At 38.0% G+C, this 22,257-nt stretch overlaps 1 protein-coding gene across 1 annotated transcript; it reads right to left on the bottom strand.

Moving 5' to 3' along the window:
• Positions 1–1,791: 1,791 nt before the first annotated feature.
• On the bottom strand, positions 1,792–4,622 carry LOC103412659 (uncharacterized). Its single transcript, XM_029109441.2, has 2 exons — positions 4,484–4,622; positions 1,792–2,297 (listed from the first exon to the last, which is right to left on the bottom strand). The coding sequence occupies exon 2, from the start codon at positions 2,255–2,257 to the stop codon at positions 1,961–1,963; it is 297 nt and encodes a 98-aa protein (XP_028965274.1). The 5' UTR covers positions 2,258–2,297; positions 4,484–4,622; the 3' UTR covers positions 1,792–1,960.
• Positions 4,623–22,257: the final 17,635 nt, after the last annotated feature.

Below are 22,257 nucleotides of genomic sequence, written 5' to 3' on the forward strand. Positions count from 1 at the left end.
TTTCAAATTGTTTTAAACTTGTTTTGTTTGTGTTTTTAAGTGTTTTGAGTCAAGCCCAAACCTTATTTTCTTCCAAAATTGTGTTTAGTGTCAGAAACTGCCTAGTTGGTGTTTTTAGGCAGTTTTGAGTGTTTTTATCTTATTTTGAGTCTTGTGAGCTAATTTTGAGTCTTTTGAATCTATCCTATTGTTTTTAAGTTTGTTTTTGTGTCTTTAAGTCAGTTTAAAATCAATTAGCAATCCCTCCTAATCCCCGGCCTAGAGTGATCCCTACTTATACCTATACTACAATTGTCAAAAGAGGGTTTAATTTGTATGTTAAGTTAATTTTCGCATCAGGTGCGGGTTGAGCTGGGTCTATTTTTTTATAGATCTTGATTCGACTTTTTTTTTAATATTTGAGTTTGAGTTTATGTATTTATTAGTGGAATTAGCTCATTTGAATCCATTTGATATGGTCTGATTCCTATGGGTCAAACGGATCATTTTCCAATTTTATGTCACATAACAAAACAACAATATTAAACAATCTCTATGTGTTTCAATAACAAACAATTGTTGTTTTACTTATTTTTAGGGTTAGGGAGACATAAAATCATGGATCAGCACTTCATGTGGACCACAAAGAAACCGACAAGTGTTAAAGACAATCCTTAACGGTTTAGGTTAGATTACCCACACATTAAAAATATGGGCTCGGTTTGGACTCATTTTCACACAAGCTGGGTCCAACTTGGACCTTTTAAAAATTAAAAGTAAGAACCAAATGGTTTTACATCGAGCCAAATAATACAGTCCAAATCCACAAGTCTAAAAACCTGTTTGCCCGCCCCTGATTTTCAGTTGCTTTCACTTTCAATATTTTGTTTTCGCTCCCATTGCCCTTCATCATGACTCCTTTCCCCCAAAATCTCTTGAGACATGTTTTCAGTTGTTTTCATAGTGTGGAATGGGAGGGATTCTCCCGTATAACGAGGAATTCATCCTTGATAAAAGGCGAAAGATCTGTAGTGCTGCGTAGTATCAGAACATTTTTACCAGTGGATCTTAGTTTTTGAGACCAGCAGCATGTCCGAACTGTTGGTACTTTACATTCTTCCAGGTTTCTTTTGGTAGTCGAAAACACATCATTTGTTAGTATGTTTGATTATAGTTTCATAATTAAATGGTTTTCAATACGACTGAACTGCAAAAAGACTACGAAAAGGGTCAAATTATAAGGACATGTTTGATATTCTACTTGAATCCAACTTTTTATACTTAAAAACAATTTTCAAGTTTTAAGCTTTAAAAGCTTTTTGGTATGACTATTTTAAAAAACTGAACTTAAGATTAACTAAAAAAATATAATCTTTTATTTAAAAACATAAAAAATGAGTTTTTAGAGTTTTTAAACTTAAACTCACTTCTTTCTTTTTTTTCCCTCCTCCCCCCTCTTACTCCAAATCTATCTCTCTTTTCTTCTTTCTCTCATTTTTTTTTTTACCTTTTTCGTCTCTTCTCCAATCCGCTCTCTTCATTATCTAGGTTATTTCTCTCACTCCTCCTCTTTATCTCGTTCAATCCTCACTTCTTTCTCTTTCCTTCAATCATATCTTACTTTCTTTCCTCACTTCTCCTCTTTCTCTCTCTCCAACGACCCCCTCTTTTTAAATCTCTTTGTCTAGTTTAAGTCGTAAGATTTAAAAATTTTAAATTGCAAACCAATCAAGTTTTTGAATCTTAAAGAAAATTGTTTTCAAGAAATGTTTTGAGAAATGATAAAAAAAATTTCAAATAGGCTACCAAACAGACCCTAAACAACCGCAATGATTTTCTGGGATGGTTACAAATGCACAAACTCTCCCAGAGGGAAAAGTGAGTTCAATGTAGCCATAACTAACAAAAATAGACTGCATTATTGGCTCGTACAACTATACCATGGTAAGAGCCTTCTACTCTCCAGTCAAACTGAAAAACTCTAACGCCCCATCACCGCCTCGTCAAAGTTCCAGTCTCTCACGATATCCCTTCTCACAGCCCGGCTTCGTACTAGCCTTGGGGTACCTGGTATGGAACCACCATTTGAAAGAGTTGGTTGCGGGGTTACTTTGGATGATGCAATGTTGGAATGTGTTGGCAGCGGAAGAGATGGCCTCCGTGTTAAGCAGTTGGCAATAGCAGAACATCTTCCATCGTTTTCTGTGCTCGATACAGAGTAACTCCTAAAAGAGTGTGATGGACTTTCTGCGCTGCACACAAGGCATGCCAAGCTCATACTTAGACTTGCAAGCTGACACTGACTGCAGAGTTAAAATCTGCAATTTACATCAAAGATAGAACCATAAAGTTATCATATTCTAGATGATAGATTAATAAATAGCACACCACTTAAAGAGAAGAATATAGATGGAAGCAAAAACGAAGAATGAAAAGGTGGAAATTGTTTTTTCAATTATAAGACTTTTTGTAGTCATTGAGAACAAGTAAATTCTGTATCCAAGGAATGCAACAGACCAGGTAATCGAAGCAACCGAAACTGGGGACAGCACATTATGCCAATGTTGTATAAGAGATCAAAACGGTATTCTCGACTTTTGAAGAGTGAGTATTGTTCTCATGTTGTAATAATTATGATAAGAAAACACAACCACAAAGTGACGATTAAGCAATGTAGAATAGTGTGAAAAACTGCGCACTGATTCAGCAGAATGCTTCTTTTATGTGCGTGAGCACTCATGACAAAATTAAGAACTGTTTCTCTGAAGGTTTGGTCAAGTACATTTGTATGGTCACTCGGTAACTAAAAATACATAATCCATAATGTTGTCGGACCTCACCTAAGGGTTAATCAAGGACTTGGAATATTATTATTAAATGGAGTACATAACCAGTTCTTATCATTGGTAGTAGTGCTTTTTGATACAACGATGTTTGGGGTAAGCCACACAAAGGGCAAGGTATTGTCGTTTGTAGCAATGCTAACTGCTGAGCAAGAGGTTATCACTTTTGCTTAAAAGGTTGGAAGCTTGACAGTAAAAAAAAATACACCCAAACATTTGGATTTTGAAAATAACCTGGTCAAGTTCCAAACACGCACATTCGTAGGTGAAAATTTTAAATGTCACATGAAGGAACTCGATTAATAGTATCAGACAACAGTGAGATTAAGATGCAGGATGACACAAGGTTGGTGTCGCCTATGATTGCCATGAGCTTGAGATGATAGAAACTTCAAGTCATAAGGTATTCTTAAGGAAACTGATATATGATGATCCATATATTCCTTTTTGGTCTAGGGTGTAGTAAATAGGGTGTGTTTTGTGTTTGAGTGATTTTTGGAGGGCCAATATCAATACCCTGAAACGAAATGTGACACTGCTAGAAGTAGGATCTTCAAATGGACGTGTCTGTAGACAGGGAAACAATTTGAATGATCATAGAGAAAAAAATTAAAATAGCACCAATTGAACACAAAATGAGAGAGAACTTATCACGGTGGTTTTGACATCTTTAACAAAGACCAATAAGTGCCCCAATAGATGCATCAAAGTGACTTAACCAATAATTTGGTGCTAGGGAAAGAGGAAAATCAAAATAATATGGTTAAAGGTAATTAAGAAAGATATGATAATGCAACTCTCACAAAATTATGAGTTAGGATATGATGGAATGGAGCACTAGAATTCATAGCCACTATTTATGTTTGTTGTGTTCTAGTGTTTCATCCCCCTCCTTGGCGCAAAATACAGCACAATGGCGTTTTAGGATTCATACAGCCAACCCCACTTAGTGGGATAAGGCTTGGTTGTTGTTGTTGTTGTGTTGTAGTGTTTCAATTTATGTCCAATATTTCTTAACGTGTATTCCTAACTAGTTCGAGATTTTTGTATAGCTTTAAGGACGTCTAACTCCCACCAAATAATTATATAGTCAAATTCTTCTATTCATTTTTGAATCCATTACGAAATTTGTACGCCTAAAACATTACAAAGGTTTCTCACCTAGAAGGAAGGCTTCATTCACTTATACCCTTACGCTTTCGGACCTCAAATAGCCGATTCTACAGGCACTGTAAGACACCTTCTGAATACTAAGTACATTAGACTACCCTCGAAAATTGAATGCAGATAGGATTCTAATCAAATAAAGAAAATAAAAATAATGAAAAACAGCTCCAAATTAAACACTGCATTAGAACCCAACCCCACAATCCTCCTGGCACCAAAAAATTTGTTACCTCCAGATCTTGTTGGGGAAAAAACCCTTCAAAGAACAATCAAGGAAACCCACCACAGGCAATTGAACAACATGGGTTCTAAGAAAGTAGGGAGTTAGAGCAATTCAATTGATAAACACCCAGAACACAGTAAACCAAATACGAAATAGACAACAAATACAGAAAAATAACAACACATGCAAATAAGAAAAAACGATTCTGCAAGATCTAATATAAAAAAATTGAAGTAAAAGTAAGGATCTGAGATCTGAGAGACATACATACCTTCTGTGTTCTGAGTTTGATGTGCAATGCTAAGGGCAGTGGTGGCTGGTGTCTAGTGGCGTTGATTCTTTCTGCGAGAGAGTGAGTGAGATAGTGAGAGTGGAGACTATGCTGTATTTATGCGCGGTAATTGGTAAAGGGAAGAGAGAGGATCATAACATTCTACAATTCTGGGAAATTTCGTGACTTCTTTGGGGGTGGTCCGCCTAGTGGTGTCATTGTCCCACCCCAAATCTCTATGTAGACAGTTGGGCTAGTAACAAATTATGTACGACTGTCACTTAGTCTTCATTTATATGTTAGAGGTTTTAAGTTCGATTATTGTCAAAGAAAAATTAAACTATAATGCTAGCTTTATGTGAGGCTTAACTCACTTCCTCTTTCTCTTTGTAAATAATATTGTTTGTTCAAAGAAAAAACAAAAAAAAAAAAAAAACTTTGAATACTATACACGAGACTGGCTAGGGTACGTACATATATCCAATATATCCCATTTGATTTGGGTTTTATGATTAATGTTTTTTTTTAAATTAGAATAACTCCTCGTTTTGGTTATGAAATTTAAAATAAATTTGTTTTATCTTGGAAATTGGTTTACACAACTTGTTGTAGACATGCAAATCGAATTTCTACTTGCTTTTGCACTCGTTCAACCCATATACTCTGGGTTGTTAGATGAGCGAAATACTAAGGATCAATTTGGTTTTCAGATAAAGGTTGAATTATTCGCATAATCAATCTAGTTTCAGAGTCCTAGTCGAAGACAATGAGACTTGGCGGTGATAGAGTTTTTACCGAGATTAATTCCGAGTATATTTAGAGAATATGCTAAGGAATTAGAATTTTATCAGAATTTTATAACTCAGGCAGACTTGGCCATCATGAAATTCACCTCTATAAAAATGAGGTTTTGCAACGTAGAGAATCTTTTTAACTCAACAAACAACTCAAAATGATGAAAGCGGAAAACACACTCTACATGAAACCCTTCTCACTACCCTGAGAAAAATACTAATTATCCTAACCCTCTCGTCAATACATCTTTAGTTTGGATAAATAACACTTCATTGACAACCAACGACATCTTTAGCTTGGATTAATAGCTCTACTTCTGGTTGGTAGGTTATCTATTCAAGTCTCGTCCAGCAAAATGTTTTCAATTCTTTCATCTAAAGAGGTCATTTCATTAGCTGCCTAACTAAGTGAGGTGTTTTATGATCGATTACTCCTAAGTGCACTTCATAGTTCGACACTCAAATGCTCGAACCACGTTCATCATAAAGACACTTATCTATTTGAGTATCTTTTCTTGTACAGCCTGACATCGATTCGATGCATTTATATTCTCACGAATACAGTTGAAGTTGTCAAACCTAGTGTAGAAGATCCTGAACTTCACAGTAAATTAAGCGACCTTGCCTTCAAGTTCTAGAACCCTAGGTTAAAAGGTGTTCCTACCTAGGTCATAGTTGCTCGAGTGTAGAAGTTAGCAGTGCATTTGACACCACCATCACCACCACATCTATTCTACTCACCCAACAGAGCTCAATTGCGAGTTGGCATGCCCACATTAACAAGAAATATGTAGCTGTTGGTGTGCGCTCCATGTAGGTCTTGAAATTTTAGGACCAACACACATCAATTTGTTTCATTCGTCTATTTTCCATCTATTTTATTGTTAAAAGTGTAACTCCTCATTTTGGTCTTAAAGTTAAAAATCAATCAACCTCATCCTGGAAGTTGGTTGACACAAATCAATTTGGTCTATCCGTCTATTTTTTTGTCCATTTTAGCATTAAAAGGGTCACGTTGGCCAATAATCACTTTTTAAGGGCAAAAAGGAAAGAAAAAAAAAAGAAGCCAACAAAAGAAATCTTTTCCTTGCCTAACCCAATCACTGTCAACCGCCCCACCTCTGACAATCTCTTGTTCTGTTTTTATTTTGGCCAAGTAAGAAAACTTCCATTACATTAAAAACTAGTACAAGGCCCCAAAAAAGCCTGGTAAACAACAACTGATAAAGTAAAAGGCCCAAGAAAAATAAGATCTGCAACCCAAGATATAACAAGAGGCCTACATGAGTTTAGGCTCCAAGGTTGCAAAAACAAACAACAAAAAACCCTAACTATAAGTAGCATAAACCAGATTGTTGCCACTCTCACATCCTTAGATGAAGCCAAATTCTGAATTGAGAAAGTAGACACCAAATCCAAGTCCCCTTCATGAACCCTTGCAAATATATACAAATAAAGTATCTTATGGGTAGAGAGTGAGACTAAAGAGGTATGTAAAATACCCTTATTGTGGCAGAAGACATAAAAATCTTGGCCTTAATGGGGATTTGGCATGCTGGTTAGGGGAGATGAAGTACATGAGGGAAGTGCATCTAGTATCCAATTTTTGTTTAGAATTTGCTGATCCGAGCATATAAGGATGAGGGAGGAAGAAAAATTAAAAGACAGAAAGTAGTAAAAGTAGGCGAAAAAGACCAGATAAGGGGCACAAAGTCCAAATCTGAGACAATCTTAAGGGAGAGTTGAAACTCGGTTCAAAGAAAACTGAGATAAAACTAAAGGGAGAGTCGATAATAAAAACGAAGTAGAAGACTAGAAAAATGGAAGGAAAATGAGATGGGATGTAGGGAGGCAGAATGGGCAGAGGAGATGAGAATGGAGGAAAAAAGGGATATGGCAAATGAGAGGAGATAAGAAGAAATGAGGAGGAAAAAAGGACCCCGAGCAAGAGCAAGGGGCAACGGTTGAAACTTTGAAACTGGGGTTGGGCTTCTTCTAGATATGGGTTTTGAAGCTCATGGAGCAAGAGCTAGCTTACTTTGGACTTGTAGTTTTTGTTTTTGTTTTCTGCCTTTACCTTTCTTGATCATACACTAAATCAAGACCTTTTGCACCAAATCAATGGGAATTGAAGTTGAAGAGAAAAAGATGGGAGTAAGGAGCTTCACCTATACAACCACGACGACCCTAATCTTCACTGTGTTTCTCCTCATCTTCTCTTTACACTGATTTTACCTTCAAACGTCACCCTCACGATTTCCAAATTGTATGCTCTTTTCAAATCTCAAATTTCTCCTTTTGCCCTTCAATTCGTCTAGGTAATGTGGCTAAATCGTTGTGGGTTTGTATTTATAGTGACCCTAAAAATAATTTGTTTCCACTAAACTAGTTGGTACAGGATAAAGAAAGATTGGTGTTGTTCGGGTAAAGATTTCTTCGAAGAGGGCTCTTCGGCTCTCATCACAGCTCCCCAAGGGATTGGAACTTTGGATGTGTAGTCGGGTTCTTGCGTACTGATATGCTGCAAGAAGAGGATAGAGTTAGTTTTGAAAGGTGCCTTTGTCAGGCCTTAGATATAGGCCTTAAGGCTCAAAATCAAAATTAACCAAGTGCTAGGCATGCCACCGTGTTTAGTCGATTACTTGCGCCCTAAGTTACTCGAACTTCTTGTTATCAAAGGATTGTCGTGGATGGGTTAAGTCCACATTAACTTGTAAAACAAACAAAGAGCTTTGAGCAAGATTTCACCTTGTTGAGCAAGATTTCACCTTGTTGAGATAAAACTAAAGGGAGAGTCGATAATAAAAACGAAGTAGAAGACTAGAAAAATGGAAGGAAAATGAGATGGGATGTAGGGAGGCAGAATGGGCAGAGGAGATGAGAATGGAGGAAAAAAGGGATATGGCAAATGAGAGGAGATAAGAAGAAATGAGGAGGAAAAAAGGACCCCGAGCAAGAGCAAGGGGCAACGGTTGAAACTTTGAAACTGGGGTTGGGCTTCTTCTAGATATGGGTTTTGAAGCTCATGGAGCAAGAGCTAGCTTACTTTGGACTTGTAGTTTTTGTTTTTGTTTTCTGCCTTTACCTTTCTTGATCATACACTAAATCAAGACCTTTTGCACCAAATCAATGGGAATTGAAGTTGAAGAGAAAAAGATGGGAGTAAGGAGCTTCACCTATACAACCACGACGACCCTAATCTTCACTGTGCTTCTCCTCATCTTCTCTTTACACTGATTTTACCTTCAAACGTCACCCTCACGATTTCCAAATTGTATGCTCTTTTCAAATCTCAAATTTCTCCTTTTGCCCTTCAATTCGTCTAGGTAATGTGGCTAAATCGTTGTGGGTTTGTATTTATAGTGACCCTAAAAATAATTTGTTTCCACTAAACTAGTTGGTACAGGATAAAGAAAGATTGGTGTTGTTCGGGTAAAGATTTCTTCGAAGAGGGCTCTTCGGCTCTCATCACAGCTCCCCAAGGGATTGGAACTTTGGATGTGTAGTCGGGTTCTTGCGTACTGATATGCTGCAAGAAGAGGATAGAGTTAGTTTTGAAAGGTGCCTTTGTCAGGCCTTAGATATAGGCCTTAAGGCTCAAAATCAAAATTAACCAAGTGCTAGGCATGCCACCGTGTTTAGTCAATTACTTGCGCCCTAAGTTACTCGAACTTCTTGTTATCAAAGGATTGTCGTGGATGGGTTAAGTCCACATTAACTTGTAAAACAAACAAAGAGCTTTGAGCAAGATTTCACCTTGTTGAGCAAGATTTCACTTTGTCGGGCAAGGTTAAACTTCTTGCAATCACTTCTTTTTCAAGTTTACAGGGTTTATATGCTAAAAAGGGATGGATGGCAAACAAGTTTACACAAGAGAATCAATACTACGCCACTAGGGGTGATATTAGAGCTTCTAAACTAGATAAAAAATGGCTTTTGTAAGGAATGATCCTGAAAAGGACTGAGATTTGGGCTGATTATAGCTTTTAGATGCAAATATGGCTTGAGAGCAGAGTTTGTATGTTGGTTTGTTTGATTGGTTAAGTGTCATTGTCTATGGGGCCTCTTCTTTCTTTTATAGGCAGATTAGCCCGACTGCAGTGGCTTTGCTCTTGCCCGGAAACACTTGGCGGGTAGTGAGTTATCAACATTTTACTTGTATTGCCACTGAAAAATGCTTTTTGGCTGATTGTGAGTTAGTCCCCATCATTTGATATTTAAATCATAGGCATATGGCATATGCATTAATGAGAAGGTGCTAATTTGTCTCTGGGCTTGATGATGGGCTTCAGGCAGGCTTTCTTCCAATTTTCATCTATGGGCTTTCAAACACCTACAACCTAATGTTCAAATATTAACCCTAACAGTGCTCCTTTCAATCGCTGTTGAGCCTGCAAACCGAGGTGCTAATAATGATTGAATAGTTGTCGCATGCATTTGCTCAAAACTTGCGCCATTTAAAGCAATCGTTGGTTATCTAAAACCTTTACACTAATCCATGAACTCTATTGTTAATTAACTGTTCTCTTATATAATTTTCATTTAATCTCTTTGGCAAATCACCTTAGCAATTTCAAGCCTTTGATCTTTCAGCAATTTCTCCTTGCTATCCCAGTCCCAACCTCTTTTTCAAAATTCAATGGCACAAAAAACAACTGCTCAATCCTAGCCCTTATGCGAAACTGGCTAAGGCATTTCTACTATGCGCCGCTTGCTCAACGGCCTTCATCGCCCTTGAGCAAGCTTACACACCAAACTCTTCTTCGAGGAGGAAGAAATGCACTCCTTGGGGTGTGCTTGGACTTCTTAGGTCCCAATTGCTGTTGAGAACAACATGCCTGAGGAGAAATGGTTCACTCCTAACCCATTTCTGGCTAAGTTGGGCATTTCGTCCTCCAAATGGCTGAACCACTGTCGCGGCTTCCCTCTGATGAAAGATGAATGATAGACACATTGGATTAACGAGCTCGAGCCAATCTTCAAGAAAAAAATGGATGAACAACAGAATCTATGAGCTGATAATGTTATCCAAATCAACTATGATTGCCAAGCTCGAGCTGCTGACAACTGCACTCCTGTTCTGGAACTCGGGCACCAACACTTTCGATTTTAGGATGGGCTATATGTCCCCGACCATCCTAAACATGGTTCATGTCTTTGGGTTAAGGTCCTCGGGCAGAATTGTGGATGTTACACATGACTGGGCCCCCTTTTCTTGCCCAACTGCTGAGAGCTCGAGTAATCCTCTTCTCTTTCTTTATCTAGAGTATAACTCTGCAACTTTCAAGAGTTATGTAACTTCATTCACGAGTTTTATCCCATTTGCTAAGAAGGATTTTGGCCCTTCCTCCTCCAATGCTAACAGAGATCAGGAACATATGTACTTTCTCCTCTACTGGCTCAACAAACATGTCTTCCCTAATAAATCTAAAGGAGTGAAAGTGGAATGGATTCCTTTAGTAGAGGTTCTTCATAATTTTGACGATGTAGCCGTATGACCATTTCTCCTTGCTCATCTCTATCATCTTCTGTATGAAATTATAAAGGGTGAACCATTCGAAACCAACCTTAATGGTCCAACTTGGATGATCCAGCTTTGGCTTCAATGGTATTTCCCTGAGCTTCGGGCTCCCAACTTAGAATTTCTAGAATGAGTGGTCCCTGCCCGAATTTTAGTTGAAGCTTCTCCAACCAATCACTCTACCTTCGCTTGTTTATATTTCTTCAAAGGCTATAGAACTCAGGCATATCTGGAATGAGGTGCTTCAGTTTTAAGGGGATACCCTTGGTTCTCTGACCAGACCTCACATGATGCTTTTGGAGAATATGCTAATCCCTTTTGTAGAGAGAGATTTATCAGCTGCATCCAATTGAGGGATCTGGCTTGGGGTGTGATGAGTGATCGCTACTAGCACGAGTTAGAGGTTTATCATCCAAACTTTTGTAACAGGCAACTGGGCTTCAGGCAAGCCATTCCAGTCCCTTTTTTTTACTTTGTTCAATATGGTACCTGATAAGGCGATATTACACTATATATTTTACCCTATTCTTAGTATTAATTTGTTGGTTATTTTGGTAGAATTTTGATACTTTGTTATATATTTTCAATGTAGGACATTCGATTTCCTCTAGAGCAAAGAGTGATCAAATGGATGAATTTTGGAGTGATTCCAATTGGAGGATGTTCATGTGCTTTTCAAGATGATTGTGTCAAAATTCTAGTTTTTTCTACCAAGCCGTTTATGAAATGAAGGCCCATCGTGCAGCTTTTCTAGATTGACGTTTATGGACATTATGGGCATTTTGGAGGTCAAGATGGTGTATTTTGAGGAAGATTCATTCTGAGAATTTTTAGGGAACATCTTCAGCTTTCTGAGAAGTCCGAATTTCAGTTTAAATAGGAAACCTTTTATTTTCTGTTTTATTATTTTATTATGTTTCCTAGTTTTATTCTAAGACCTTTTAGGGTTTTATTTTGTATTAGTATAAATAAGGCTTGTTTGCCATTAGAGTTCTCAACGCAACATTGAGGGGGGAGAACACAAGCATTTTGTCTTTAGAGAGCTTTTGACGATTCAAGTTTATTTTCAAGGTGTTTTCTATCCATGTTTTTAATAATATTTTGCTTTATGATTGTTGGTAACTAGTTTCGTTTGCTAGGACGAGGCCACGAGCCTTAGCAAGAATATGTAGTTTCTTTTCAATTTGCTTATGATATTATGCATGCAAGTTTTGAATTATTAATATGTGTAACTTCTTAGGATGGACAACACGTTTTAAGGGTTGTATGGTTTTTCAAAAGGATTTCACAAAACTTAATGAGTCTTGCATGTTCACGTTCGATCTGGACGCCACGAACGAGTTGCATGTTAGATATATGTTCTATGTTGGAGGTTCCAAGTAGGGCATACTTTAGGAAAACCTAACATTCAAAATATGCATGTGTAATTCATAAGTAATTGGAAGAACTACGTAGGATTGTTAAGGTGACGGCGGAACCCTAGTGTTCAAATTTATTTTCAAAACTATTTTCTTTTGTTTTCTTTACTTTCCCAATTTATTTATTTGTTTTTAGTTAAATTTTGTTTTTAATATTTTAGGTCATAAAATCAACATCTTCCAAAATTTGTTTTCAAATAATTAATTAAGATTTGGTTTTAACATAAATTATTCATTCAATCTCTGTGGAGATCGACCTTGCTTGAGCTACCATACTATGACAACCTTGTACTCTTGCAAGTATTTTTAAGTGTTTTTATCCTTACTTTTACATGTGGTAAAAATCCCTATCAGTACCTCTTACTGTATTCGCTTTCCACCCGCAGTCACTTTTCAAGCTGCTTGACGCAATCTTAAGGTCATGAGTAAGGTCGCTCGAAAGCCCATGGCTCTGAACTTCGAATGCACTTCAAGCTTCTCGTCTTGGTGGGAAGCAAAATGGACTAGGAAATATGGAGGAGATCTGCACGAAGCTCATGACCGCCTCTTCAAGCAACTATCCATCAAGTCCCATCCAAAACCAACTGAGCTTGAAGATTGGAAGGAAATGATTTATAAGAAGAATCAACTCCTTTTGATAGGTATTTCTTACCTCTTTAACTTGAAATGTTCATGAATTTACCCTCTCTAATTCTTTCCTTGTACTTGTAGCCCAAGACAACCCTGCAGAGGTGGTCGTCGGGCAAGATGAAGAAGTTGGGGATGCCTTTGTCCTTCAAGAAGCCGCAGCTGAGGTAAAAAGACAAGGCGTTGGAGCAGGTGGCGATGTTTTTGAGCTACTTGGATACTCGGAGGGTGGAACCTGTTGTGGAAACTCGTACCACACGGCGGACAAGGGAAACGATAGTAAAATCTTCAGAGTTCGAGCCTGAAGAGAGACCTCGTACCCAACTCTCTATTTCTGGTCAGCGGGTAACCCTCACCAAGAAGATGACAATGGCACAGTCTTCCAAAGCCTCTAAGTCTTTTACTTCAGTGGTTGAGGTGAGTGTTGGTAAGAAGAAACAGAAAGCTTTTAGTGAGTAAATGTTGTTTCAACCTTTTCTTTTTACTTGCATTTCATGTTTAAGAGCTAAAACATTCAACTTCTTATGGGTTTAAGGCCCTATAAAACCAAAATGTTTACTGTAGTTTTTAAGGATGATCCTCTGAGGGTTGAGATGTATCACCAAGCCAAGGATCTGCAAGATTCTATCTTGGAAGAATGAGAGGTATAACTTGCATCTCAAGTTTCATTCATTTGAGTTCTTCCATTTCTCTATTCTTGATTCTTTGTCTGTTTGCCTAAAATGGGCCATAAGGGAAGAAAAGATCTCTCCACTCGAGGCTTCTTCACCCGCAGCCTAAATGGTGCAAACTTCTCCTCCTCGGGCTAAGCCCCTAAAGGTATATCACTTTTTATGCTTTAAATTTGTATCTTCACCAATTTCAACGTTTTAACAATTGACTTCCATTTTTTGGTAGGCGAAGGTTGGAGAGCCTGCCACTCATGTAGGGTAAAGTTCTTCTTCTATTCCTTCAACTTCTCCTCCCTTGGTAGTGGCTCCTACTTCCCAATTTGATCTAAGCACTGGAGAGATACTACACTTTGTAGAAGATGATAGTAATCCAGTAAGTGTTTGTCTTGTCCTTTTTATGTTCAAAATCATTTTTTCCTATTATACTTATTTTCTCTTGCCATTTTTCTTTTTAGCCTTCTACAACATAAAAACTCACCCACCAACAACATCTACTTTTGGGGAACTCGTAGTCCCTTAGATCCCTGTGGTCTCAGAGGTGACTAGCCCGTGGGCTTCTCAGGCAGATTCTCCTGACGTAGTTGTTGCTTCTGAAGTACCCATCTCTCAACCTCAGGTATATCATTATTTAAACTTTTGCTTCTTGTTTTCTGCAAACCATCATTTTGACACTTTTCTTCATTGATGTCTACAGGCATCTGGTGAGGGCTCATTCATTATTCCTCCATCTTCAACAAGCAAGGATGGTCATTCTCCACAACTAAAAAAAGTAACTCCTCATCCATCTCTTTCCTTGGTTCTGAGCTCCACTCAGGTATATTGACCTTTCTTGTCTCGCCTTCCTCTACTCTGAATTATAAACTCTTTTCTTAACTTTTCTCCCTTGGTTGCAACAGGGCTCTGGGGAAGGTTCGAACAAGTCTCCACCGCTCCTGGTGTGCAAAACAGAACTTCATCGACCTCCTCTAGCTTATGGGGTAATAGGTACTCATATCCTTAGGCCCAAGAAGAAGACCAAGACCACTACTGCTTTTATCTCTCAGGCTCCTCCCTTTGTTGAAACCTTCCCCATTGCTGCACCATCTGAAATAGCTGGAACACGACTTTCTTCTCCTGTACCGGTTCCTTCAAAAGTATCTCTGCCTGAGCTTTTTTAGGAATTCAAGCAACTTAAGACAAAGTTGAGACCTTCAAGGCATTCATATGAGTTTTCAGGCCTTCAAAATCAACGTTGAGTCTTTCAAGAATGGTCTAGGAGGGATTTCTCAGCATACTTCAGCCTCAAGGCCTTTCATGATGTAGAGAAAGCTGTGATTGATTTGTTCAAGGCTGATCAACTATCAAGAGTTTAGTACAAGTCATTATTTTCATATTTCGAGAACTTGAGGGCTCTTACAGATCATTATAGTCGGGCTGAGAGGCAAGCCAATCAAGTAAGGTGCTTCAAGGAGAAACAATCCGATACTTCAACTCAAATTCAGCAGCTAATGGGTGAAGGTTTAGCCACAGAGGAGATGATTAATGTGGTGTTTTTTGATATCCAAAAACTAGGGGAGCAACTTGCTGTGTTGAAGATCGAACATGCGATTCTTTTCGGCAAACTTTACCAGCAAATTGAAGAAGTGAAGAAAACAAATATAGAACTGGAAGATACCGAGTCTTAACTTATCAATAGAAGCACGGTTTTGGCCGAGCCTACCAGAATTTTCACACTTATGTAGACTTATTACTTCTGAATAATTACTCTTGGTGAAGATGTACATCTATTAGGCTAGGATTGAATGTAATCCTTTTTCATGAAATAAAACATACTTCTTTTCATCTTGACTTGTTTCACCTTTTGCATTATATTGAAGTTTTTATTGTTTCCTCTGACTTTACTTCTTTTTGAAATCATTAATTCTCTTTAATATAATGATCTCTAACACCCAAGATAGGTGGATGACATTTCTTAAAAACTTAACACTAACTGGATGGTCTTGCAAGTTTTTCCTTAAGTCGGTCAAGTAATATTTTCATTTTCTTGCTTTTTTCTCTCCTCTATACACCAACAATCATTTGATTAAGGACTTGACTACAAGCACTTGGTCCTTTCTTCTTTGTTTTGACATTACTGGTGTTGGGGAGTTGGGATAATATGGGGTATATCCCATTCTTCCTTGGTGAGGAACAATCCTTGCTCCAAAAGCTTTTGGGCTGTCACCTTAGTCGGGCGGCCGTTCTCATCAGCTGCCAAGCATTGGAGAATCCCAACGCTAGGATTATAAAAGTTGGCTTTTGCCATATTGGCAGTGGGAAATAATGGCCGTGACTCAGCCTCCACCATTTCCCAAAATCCTGGTTTCATAGCTCATTCCTCGTGGTAAACTGCCACTTGTTGATGCAGGGTGGAAGGCATCAAGAAGCTATAATGAATCCAATCTCGGCCCAGTAAAGCTTCATTTGTGGAAGTACTATCCACAACGAAGAAGGCTAGCGTAATCTGCTTGGAACCCAAGTCAACCTCCAAGGGCAATATCCCATGAGTTTTAGTGATGGCTCCTAAAAAACTAGAAACTGTTAAGTCTGTGAGGATGAGATCCTCTTCACTTCTACATACCCTCTTCATTTGCTTGAAAGGCAACACATTGACCGCGACTACTTCATTAATCAAAACCTCTTGAAAGGTACTCTCTCCAGATGAGCAGTTACATAAATGGGCTTGAGATGGTTGGCTAGGGTTATACTCAAGCGATTAAAGACCATTATGTCGATGTACACTCTCTGAGCTTCTTCCTTGTAGGCTCGGGCAAACTTGCTCTGCCCGACTCCTCTTTTCCCGCTTCTTCAACACTAACATGTGCCATCATAGGTTCTGTTGCTAAATAGTCACCTTCTATTGTGGCAGGTTGATTAAGGTCAGCACAAAACATGGCGGATAAAACATATGTCATGTTTACGTGGAAGTTGCTAGGTTCATACAAGTTGTTCCTAATGTTGCCATAAACTCATCCAACTAGGCCTGTGCTTTTGCAGGGATCATTAATTCATGCAATGCTTCCTCTTAGGTAATGCCAAATTTTGACATTTGTCATAGGACTTCACATAGAGTATTAACCAACAATGGAGCAGGCAACCCATTTTCAGGTGAAATAGTTCCAAAGCATATTGGTTTTGGGCTCCATCTTGGGGTTGGCATCATCACCATATCCTCTTAAGCTCTTCTCAAGATTTTGTATTTCCCAGGATGGGGGTTCTACCGCACATGGTCTTCTTCCCCTTCGGTATTGCTATTAGCCTTCTCCACCTCTTTCTTGGTTCTCTAATGGAGTTGATTTCTTCCCCTATCAAGTACATTCTCAGAGGTTTCTGAGGCAATGAGGACTTTCAATGAGTTCATGTGGGCTTTGTGTTGCCTCTAGACTCTCCTGATCATTGAGGTTCGTATTTCCTTGACGAGTTTCCCATCTTTTCCAACCACATACCATTTCTGTCCGAGTTGGGCGTGATTCTTCTTCGTGACTGGATTCATTATCCTTTCTTTTATTCTGACATCTCTACCAGCATAGCTTGGTTGAGGTGGCCTCACATCCACCCACCTTGGCACCTTGGCTTCTCTGTCCTCTACTTCTTAAGAAGCTTCGTAATCCTGAACAATTCTGACAAGTCCTTTGGTTGAGAGTCCCCTTCAAACCTTTGGAAAACATTCCTAGAGGTCTCTTTCTCAGCTGCCTGCATGACATTTTTGCAGGCTTCTTGCTCTTTTCTCTCTCTTCTCCTGATCAGTAATGGCTCCTGACATTGGGACTTCCAACTCACACTCGCATTGGCACTTGCTACACAACACCACTCTTTTGATTATGGCTGCTTTGGGTTTCTCGGGTAACTTAATAACTCATTCAGTCGGCCTATCAACTTGCCTTCGTTCTGCTTTCACCTCCCAAGTAGCTTTTCCTTTCCCCTTTTTAGCCCACGTTAAGTTAATCATGTTTATTGAGGCTTTTGGGAAAGGGTCAATGTCAATTATCATATTGGCCTGTGGTTTCTCCAACAACAACTTTCCTTTCCTTTAACTGGACACAGTTGGTTATGGAGTGATTGAAAGTGTAATGCAGCTTGTAATATTTCTTTCCTCTCAGTTCTTCAGGCTTGGGCATCTTTTTGGTGCTGTTAGGCACAATCACTCTTGCCCGAACCAACTCCTCATATATCTCTATGGCCTTGGTTAAGTCAAAGGAATAACTCTGGTATTTGGAGGGCTTCATGGGGACAAATCCACCATCATTCATGACCACTTTCTGGTCCTTGACTAGCTGGACTAACCCCTTCACTATTAAAGGCTTAAAATGGGTAATGATTTTCATCGTGCACATGTCCATTCTCTCTCATTCGTGGCCATTATTCTCTTCTGGCTCTCCTTTAAACTCTACTTGATGGATTGCAGCTTTACTTTTATAGAAATGAGGCACCTTAGATGAGTGTTTTACTTGTTGCTCCTCCAGTAATAGTTTTTCATACTTAGTGGCAGCAATCACTAACTCATGTAGCTCATTGCATTGTGCATCATATAACTTCTTTCTTAAAGGCAATCTCAACGTCTTCTGAGCGATGGATATGAGCTGTGCATGATTTATAGGGAATTGGAACCTCATCCTTGTCCTTTTGAACCTCATCATGAAGTCTTTAGTGGACTCATGCTCATACTGCTTGACTTCAACCAGATTGCTGATAGTCATCTTAGGCTCGACCTTGTAAAACTGCTCATGGAATGCCATCTCCATTTGCCCCCAGTTGGCAATAAAATTAGAGGGCAACAAAGAATACCACTGAGATGCTAAGCCTACCAAGGAGTTTCCAAACAATCTCAACTTGCAGTTGGGATTGTCTTTAAATGCCACACAGTGATTAGAGAACTTGAAAATGTGATCTCTAGAAGACACATTGTTGTATTCTTTGTTGAATGTTGGGAACGCGGCATCTTGAAGTTGACTGGAAATGGGTTCTGCTAGTCAATGTACTTGGGATAGAGCTTCTGATAGGTGATCCTAAACAGAGGGTGAGCTTATGGCTGAGCATTCCGAGCCACCATCTTCCTCAACTCGGCTAATTCATCTCTGAGCTGTTGGTAAGCTGTATTATCAGGAAGAGTATAAGGAAATTCTCATTTCGATCTACGGTCATTGCTCGAGAAAGTCTATTTTCTTGGCTCGAGCTTCCTCCATTTGGCATCCCCTTCCTTACTGGCCAATGGTGGCGGCTTATAAGGAAGAGGTTTGTCTACCTTGGTAGGCTTACCTTTTCCACTAAATTCCTCGATCAACTAGGGCATTCCATACTTCATTTTTTCTTTCCTGTTCTGCCCCTACTATTAAGTGAGAATAGTGGGGGTTTGGGCAACTCTGTTTCTAGAATTTCCTCAAACACTAGTTGATCAATTCTATGATCCTCCTTGTTTTTATCTTTACCATCATTTTCCTTGAGCAAAGGAAAGAATGGAATAATTGGTTCTTTCTCAAGGCTTGCTCATCTCACACAACCATTCTTTGGAGTAGAGTATTCCAGATCTAGTCTTCTTTGCAAATTCCCTATCAAAGAACAGAGTCTGCTCACTTCTCCCCTAGTTTCTAGGTAAATATTCTCCATACTTCTTAACACTTGCACCATGGTAGCTTGCAAGTCTTCATTGGTTACCATTCCCCCCGACTTCTCAGATGAGGTTAAGCTTCTCAGAACAGCTGGTCCTTGTGAGGAATGAACATTCTCTGGGTGATCTGTCATATTTGATCTTGGTAGACACTGGGGTAGCCTTTACTCTGTGTTCCACTTAAAGGTTTTCTTCTTCCTTCTTCTTCTTGGCATACAATACTAATGTGATCCTACTGGGCGTGCCAAAACTATGTTCATGCGAAGATTTCTCTAGAGAGGGCTCCTCAACTCTCAGCACAGCTCCCCAAGGGATTGGTACTTTGGATGTGTAGTCGGGTTCTTGCTTGCTGATGTGCTGCAAGAAGATGATAGAGTTAGTTTTGAAAGGTGTCTTTATCGGGCCTTAATTATAAGCCTTGAGGCTCGCAATCAAAACTAACCAAGTGCTAGGCGTGCCACTGCTATCTCAAGTATAGCAGATGTAGAACAAGATTGTGTTTAGTTGAATACTTAGACCCCAAGTTACTTGGACTTCTTGTTATCAAAGGATTGTCGTGGATGAGTTATGTTCACATTAAGTCTTTTTCTTGTTTTGCGAATAAAAACTTTCAGTTCATAGTCTTGTGTGTTTGAATGGAGGGAGTCCAGATCCCTTTAAGTCATTTACTTGGTTCTTGATTGATTTTAAAGATAGCATGTACATTAAACTAATCATATCCAGATGCAAATGAAACTCTTATAATGGGAAAACAAATGGAAATGACTTGAATACATACTGGAAAAGACATTAAGCAGTAGATCTATTAACTTGTAAAATAAACAAAGAGCTTTGAGTAAGATTTCACCTTGTCGAGCAAGGTTGAACTTCTTGCAATCACTTCTCTTTCGAGTTTATAGGGTTTATATGCTAAAAAAAGATGGATGGCAAACAAGTTTACATAAGGGAATCAATACTACGCCAATAAGAGTGATAGCAGAGCTTCTAAACTAGACAAAAGATGGTTTTTGTAAGGAATGATCCTGAAAAAGGACTGAGATCTGGGCTGATTACAGCTTTTAGATGCAAATCTGGCTTGAGTGCAGAGTTTGTATGTTTATTTGTTTGATTGATTGAGTGTCCTTGTCTCTGGGGCCTCTTCCTCCTTTTATAGGCAGATTAACCCGACTGCAGTGGCTTTGCTCTTGCCTAAAAGCACTTGGAGGGTAGTGAGTCATCAACTTTTTATTTGTATTGCCATTGAAAAGTGTTTTTTGTCTGATTGTGAGTTAGTCCCCATCACTTGATATTAAATCATAGGCACATGACTTATGCATTAATGAGAAGGTGTCAATTTGTCTCTGGCCTTGATGATGGGTTTCGGGCAGGTCTTCTTCCAATTATCAACTTTGGGCTTTCAAACACCTACAACCCAATGTTCAAATATTAACCCAAACAGGTGCAACTGAGAGAGATGGATTTTTCCTACGTAAATGTGGAGTGTCGAATTTCAACAAAAAAAAGGTTGGGCCGAATGACAAAATAATAGAGTGGTCAAATGATAAGTGGGGTGGTGTGTTTTGATGTTTTATATCTCAAAAAGTGGTCACATAAAAGTGGTCATGTGGGCCTACGTGACCACTTTTAACATTAAAATGGATGGAAACTACATTGTAGATTCAAATTGATTTGCAGCAACCAATTTTAGGGATGAGATTGATTGATTTTTAACTTCGGGAAATGAGGAGTTGTACCACTTTCAGGGATCATTTTGACAAAAACCCTTTAAAATATAAAGAATTTTTTTCTTTCTAGCTAGATGATCTTATCACGTGAACTGACAAGGTAATTAATACGTCGTCACACATTGTGTCAATTAGATTTTAGTTTTATGTAACCATCACCTGCCTTCTTTGTATATTCACATGAAACAAGTTAACACCTAGCATAGGTTTCATCGTCCAACTTTCTATAAGTACCTCCCAACTTTCTTTATGAATACATAAAGTGATAGATAAATTCTTCACAATTAGCTTTTTCATTTGATCATGGTTACTAACTTAGAAGCTGAGAGTGGATTTTTATATTTTAGACAGAGGAAGAAGGGGAAAAGAAGAGAGTGGGAAGTGAATATCGCAATTGAGATTGAGGGAGACTTGAAAAACCTAAATGGAGGTTATTATTTTTTTACTATAGAAATGAGTGGCATGGGAGAAAATGGACCGAGGAGAGGGCGTATATGGAAGAAGGTATATATATATTCATTACTTGTTGGTTGCTTAATTTATTTTTCTTTTCAATTTTTATTTAATTTGTCAAATGATTCATTTCTCTTAACATCTTATTGATTGAATATGTTGTTTTCAAAAGCGTGTTTTAGATTTAGCCCCTTACAACTGTTGAGCTCTAGACATAAACCCACCAATATTAAAACATATAAATAAAACTCATATTTTGAATTTGATGCCATTTAAGATAAAAGATGTCCATACATTTAAATTTATTTACAACACCATGCCACCAACATTAATATGGCTATTACGGTTTTTTTTTGTAGACTTTTAATTTATTGTCTTTTGTTTGTCAACAACATTCAATTAGTTTAAGTTTTTTTTTGCTTTTAATTTTTTTTTTAAAAGGAAGCTCTTTTCTTCTTTTATGTGAAATCGCCTAATCCAAATCTAATTAGTTCCATATACATTCTATTGAAAAAGTAGATACATTAAGTTGTGAAAATTAAAAAAAAAAAAAAGGTAAAAATAAACTAGTAGATACATTGTGTCTTGTAAAAACTAAACAATAGTTACCTTATTTTCATAAAAAAAAAAAAACAATATATATATATTTTTTTCAAATTACACAATAGTTTCACAATTTTCATAAAAATTAAATAATAGGTACTTTATTTTGCATATATGGGTTTGTTATTATGTAGGTAAATTATTTTTCATGCATTTTACATATATTGGGTATACTATTTTTTTTTTTAAGCAATCTAACATTTTAAAATTTTAATAGTAGGTGCACTGTTTGAATCAAATGTTTTTTTTTTATAGGTAAATTATTTTGCATGAATTTTACATATATCAGGCATATATATATATATATATGTGTGTGTGTGTGTGTGTGTGTGTGTGTGTG

This window comes from Malus domestica, chromosome 10, assembly GCF_042453785.1.
Source record: "Malus domestica chromosome 10, GDT2T_hap1".
Classification (NCBI taxonomy): Eukaryota; Viridiplantae; Streptophyta; class Magnoliopsida; order Rosales; family Rosaceae; genus Malus; species Malus domestica.